At 36.9% G+C, this 5,379-nt stretch overlaps 1 protein-coding gene across 1 annotated transcript in view; it reads right to left on the reverse strand.

Moving 5' to 3' along the window:
* The window catches only part of TMEM67 (transmembrane protein 67), a 32,386-nt gene that overhangs the window by 23,127 nt on the left and 3,880 nt on the right, over positions 1-5,379 (reverse strand). The window contains exons 2-8 of the mRNA XM_072413244.1: positions 5,338-5,349; positions 4,505-4,566; positions 4,331-4,421; positions 2,398-2,497; positions 2,245-2,314; positions 1,363-1,437; positions 1,214-1,276 (exon numbers count right to left, since the gene is read on the reverse strand). Coding sequence (XP_072269345.1) covers positions 1,214-1,276; positions 1,363-1,437; positions 2,245-2,314; positions 2,398-2,497; positions 4,331-4,421; positions 4,505-4,566; positions 5,338-5,349 — 473 coding nt within the window. The remainder of the gene's footprint in view (positions 1-1,213; positions 1,277-1,362; positions 1,438-2,244; positions 2,315-2,397; positions 2,498-4,330; positions 4,422-4,504; positions 4,567-5,337; positions 5,350-5,379) is intronic.

The raw sequence follows: 5,379 nt of genomic DNA on the forward strand, positions 1-5,379 counted from the left end.
TCCATGATGTGACACAGGACAGAAGCAGCCGAATGAATTCTGAGGTGTTCAGAGACATACTGTCTGCTCAAATCCAGCTAAATGCAGTCATATTGATTGGGAGGCATTTCATAATACAGATGGACAATGACCCAAAACATATAGCCAAACCAACCCAGGAGTTTATTAAAGCAAAGAAGTGGAATATTCTTGAATGGCCAAGTCAGTCACCTGATCTGAACCCAATTGAGCATGCATTTCACTTGTTGAAGAGTAAACTTCGAACAGAAAGGCCCAGAAACAAACAGCAACTGAAAGCAGCTGCAGTAAAGGCCTGGCAGAGCATTAAAAAGGAGGAAACCCAGCATCTGGTGATGTCTATGAGTTCAAGACTACAGGCTGTCATTGCCAGCAAAGGGTTTTCAACCAAGTATTAAAAATCAGCTTTTTAATTTGTCCAATTATTTTTGAGCCTCTGAAATGAAGTGATCGTGTTAAAAAAAAGGCTTTAGTTACTACTTTAGTTACATTTTTATGCAATCTTTTTGTTCAACCCACTGAGTTTTTTCATTTATCATTAATTGTAGTAATGTAAAGAACCAAAATTGGAAAAAAGTTGTCCCTGTCCAAATATTTATGGACCTAACTGTATGTTAGTGGAGTGCTGTTATGCAAAGTAAACAATATATATTTTAAATATAAAGTATACTCGGTATACATATAAATAAATATATGTTTAGCATTTTTATTTTTGGTAGATCATTTTGACTTGGTCATTTTAAATGTAGCTTGTAAGCCAAAAAAGTGTGAGCACCCCTGATCCAAGTCTTCTAAACAGGCACAGGTTTCGAGTGAGTATAAATAAATTGAGAAATTATACTGTCATTAGGTATACTGTAATAAGCTACAGAGTGTCATTTTGTAACATTTTTGATTTGCAGTGTGCCTCAGGATTTTTTCAAAGTAAAAAATGTGCCACGAGTCAAAAAAGGTTGAAAAACACTGCACTATATGTTTCTGCTACGTGAATCACATTATCACAGCGCCCCCTTCTGGCTATTTGCAGTATGACAACCGAGAGTGGTAGCAAAATTCTGAGGACAGCAGAAGAAAGGGTTCTGCTCGGAAGAAAAGACTGCTTGGGAGTACAGGATGCTCGAGTTCCAGATAACAGGGGGTTTCACATCTGTTAGCGGCAATCAATATATTAAAAAAAATAAATAAATAAACATACCAAACAAGCTGAAGCTGCTGCCTGCAAATTAATGGAAAGCCATTCTGATCTTAATGTAACGCCCTAAAACAAAAATACATAGGAAAAAATAAGACACCCTTAATATTTTTCATCTTTATTATATGTTCTTCATAGTATAAGGGGCTCACCAGCTGTGCATAGCGGATGGTCGAAATAACTCTGGACAGGATATGACCTGCTGCATTAAAGCATATGCCGCCAGCCTAAAAAACACAAGAAAGCATCATGGGACCAGCTCATCATAAAGCAATTTCTTTGAAATTTGTACACCAGCAGACTTTTAACAGGGTTACCAGGCCAACTTTAAACAGAAAGACAGATAGGTGTTAAACTATTGAGTTTTTTAAACATCAGGTAACTATCACCAGGATGTAAAGAGAAACTGGTGAATATGCGGACAAGAAAATAACTTAAAGTGGAAGTAAACCCAAAACTAACCCAAAACAAAAAAATCACACTTACCTTCAATCCCGTAGATCAGTCTGTCCATCAGGAAGTTTCTTCCATCGGGTCCCGTGTTGTCCTGATAATCCGTCTTCAGCCCGGCGCAGAAGTAGCGCCAGGCGACGGCATCTTCTACTTTTTTCTTCAAGGTACTTCTTCCTGCTTTACCCGATCTCGCAGGTGTGAGATCGGGTGACATAGATTGGGAAAAAACTTGCCAATCTCACTGTGTATGCGTGAGATCTGCAATTTTTTTCCTTATTGTTAAAAGGGCTCCTTTTACGCAGCCAAAAACCTCCCGGGGTGCGTGACATAGGTGTCCCAGGAGGCTCTGCGCTCCCATTCACGTAGGCAAACGAGAATTAAAGGGGTAGTGCTGCAGCCTTTTTTTTTTTTTTTTTTAAAAAGGGTGTTGCACTTAAAAAAAAACACAAACAAAAATTTTACTTTATATAAAGGGTTGTCTACCTTTTAATGTAAAGTGACAAATCTGAGTTTAGGTACGCTTTGACTATTATAGGAATTAGCATAATCTTGTCAATTCCATACATGTTCTTTGTCCTTACCAAAGTATTTGGCTGGTAGCAGTTGCATGAGTTTGTCCGACTGATGATTGTCTGATGGCATCTTTCACACCTAGGACATGTTAAACAGAAGTCTAATAAGAATAAATCTTATGTCCTAAAAAGGAAGTGAAAATTAGTATAGAGTTTAGGTACCGTAATCCTAGCTTGTCGGGAACTGTAAATGACGCCTCGCTCCCATCACAAGTAATGCATTCTGCTTCATGAAGTAGTGTGCCATTCATATACCTCTCAACTAAAATAAAATAGTTTGAAAAGACATCAATTCAAAGCAACACGTTACTTGGGTTATCCAGAAAACAATGCACTGTGCAGCAATTAAAAATCTAAGCCCAAATACTTCAAAACCAAATAATTCTTCAAGAAACCATATTAATTAAAGAAAATGAAAGGTATTAACTTTGGAAGTGAACATTTCAGATTCAGAATTCCATAGTAGCTGTGTACCTGTCTACAAGACCTCTCATACCTTACAGTTTCCTCTATTAAGATTAAAGTCCTAGAATTGCTTATCACCTATTTGCTGTGGCTACAAGTCCTACAGTGAAAGTGACTCTCTCTGTAAAGCAGGGTTTGCTTGTCAATGAAGTCTGCCAATGTTTGCTCTTCCTACTTTGCGTATCACATTTGACTAACACTCTAACTGGGTAAATGTTCAGATGTGAAATAGCTGTAATGGAGTGTGCAGTAACAGTTGGCCCATAAAAAAGATATTCTGTACACCAAAACACTTCTGTATATTGTTTGTATTCATTTATCAACCTGTTTGCAATTAGAAAAGGTCTTGTTCAGTTTTAGGTTAAGCTGGGCTTTAATTTGAATGTTCAGTAATGCTCTGCAATATTTTCATCTCACCACAGGGCAAGCAATCATAGCCTACAACCTTGTTCTGAATTCAAGGGCAGTGCAGGATTGTTGCCACACCATCACAAGAAGACGCATTTATTAGTACATACTGGCAGGATAAATAGGTATGCGTGGGAACTTAATACATACTAACCCACTTGTAAAAGAATCTGGAATATATTGACCTTTCATGTGGCCTGTGTATCATAAAGCTGCTTTCCAGCCTCTGCACATATTCGATTATCTGATAAGGTGAATATTGGTTCCTCTGCTAGTCATTGTTCTTCCCACTGCCAACGCATTTGTCCAGTTGTATTGTATAAGCAAGTAGTTGAACCACAGAGCCAGCAGGGAACAGGAATATTACATACCTAGAAGTTTACAATTCATACAGTGGCTGGAGAACGGGGAACGGCAGCTTTTCAATACACTGGCAGTAGAAAAGGTAAATACATTCAGGCTTCTTCTACAGATGAACTATTAGGATAAAAGTGACCCTGTGGTGACAGCTTAACAAACATCTGTGAGTAAATATATCAAATTTTCATGATACAGAAAACTCTTTTAGCAGAACTAAACCTTCTAAAATGTCTCTGTAAGCTAATATAACATACAAAATATATCTTCAGATTCGGACAGATATCTGCTGATGACTACAGCCACCTGCCATGACCATTATAGGGAGTTTCACACTTTTCAATTTCATAAATGTAATGTTACAGAGGCTGAACGGTCCAATCTTACAGAGCTGAACGGTCCAGTGTGAAAGACTCCACAATGGACTCCCAATACATATGAAATGTTATGGTTTTATGGTTGTACAATGGTTAAGTTCTCTAGCAATTATGAGTAATCAAAATATCAGTATTTCATGGATTGACCCTTCAACATAACCAAGCTCTATATTCAAAAAAAATCCCTAATCTATGATACTCTGTAATCTCTATTATACTTTGTAATAAATGTTCTTAATCTTCCCGTTTTCTGCTCACTCTCAGCATGATACAACTGGCTAAAGCTGAGCCAAGAATAAAAGCTCTGCCTCCATAAAAAAATACTTTTTTACAGTCTAGTTTCTACATTTGTTGTTCTGTGATCCAGCTTGATGTGAAAATGTCCAAAAATGTACACGAGGCCTCTGGATACTGCAATGTAAGTGTGAGCTGTGTTATCAATGTAAGAAAATTCAGCAATCACAAAAAACATTACAGATTAAGCTTACCCAGTATACTCCCAGGAGAACACTGGCATGTGCCACTTGTTGTTAACCCATCTGGACATTTAATGCAATCCCAGCCATCAGTTGTCACACCCTGAAATAACAATATATCATTTAATTACCTATCATTTATTATCATGTAACACTCAATTGTTTCATTTTATGTAAATGCAGTACTGAGTTTTCCTTATTTGAGTCAGGATAGTGAAACATCTTTGATCTAATGCTGACCACCAGATCTGCGGTATAAAATAGGTAAAGCTAAATAAATTGTCCACATAAATGTAATATTTAATGGATGGGAATGGTAAGATATGGCAATGTATTTGCTGTATTCTGCTTAGTATGCATTGCTCTGTACCGGACATAGTCTAGTCCAGTGTTTCTCAGCCAGGGTTCTATGCAAGCCTAGAATTCATCCAGAGGTTACTAGGGTTCATTGAGCAATTTGTACCTCTTAGATAAGTTACAACTTATACCAATGATGATTTTGGCTATCTGTTAAGGTGACATTCTTCCCACTGGCCAGCAATTTAGGAGGCATTCTTCCCCACTGATTACTATGCTAATATACTGTGAGCTGTGGCTATAGTAATTATAGAAGGGTTCCTAGAAGACCTGAAAGTTATTACAACAAGTTCCTCTATTTTAAAAAGGAGAACGACTGCACTAGAGCAGCGGTTGCCAAACTTTTGGACTTCACAGACCACTAAATTCATAATTTTACATCCTGCAGACCATTAATATGATTTTTTTTTTAAAAAGTTAAATACATTTGTAAAATAATAATCTTCCTAACGGTGCCTGACAAGGACTGTGGAGGCTCTGATTCATTGATCAGCTCACGGTTAAGTGAAGTATTACTTTTGTTACTATTATCATTAGTTGCATTATCTTTGGTATTACTATAGAAATCCAAAATATTTGTTTGCTTTTTCTTACTCATTATAGGTTTATGTCATTTGAATATAAGACCAAACAAGTAAATACACAGTTAAGTTCATACTTACCTAAAAGAGCATCTGAGAAATAAACAAATAATATAAAACAAT

This window comes from Pyxicephalus adspersus, chromosome 5 (genome assembly GCF_032062135.1).
Source record: "Pyxicephalus adspersus chromosome 5, UCB_Pads_2.0, whole genome shotgun sequence".
In the NCBI taxonomy this organism is placed as follows: Eukaryota; Metazoa; Chordata; class Amphibia; order Anura; family Pyxicephalidae; genus Pyxicephalus; species Pyxicephalus adspersus.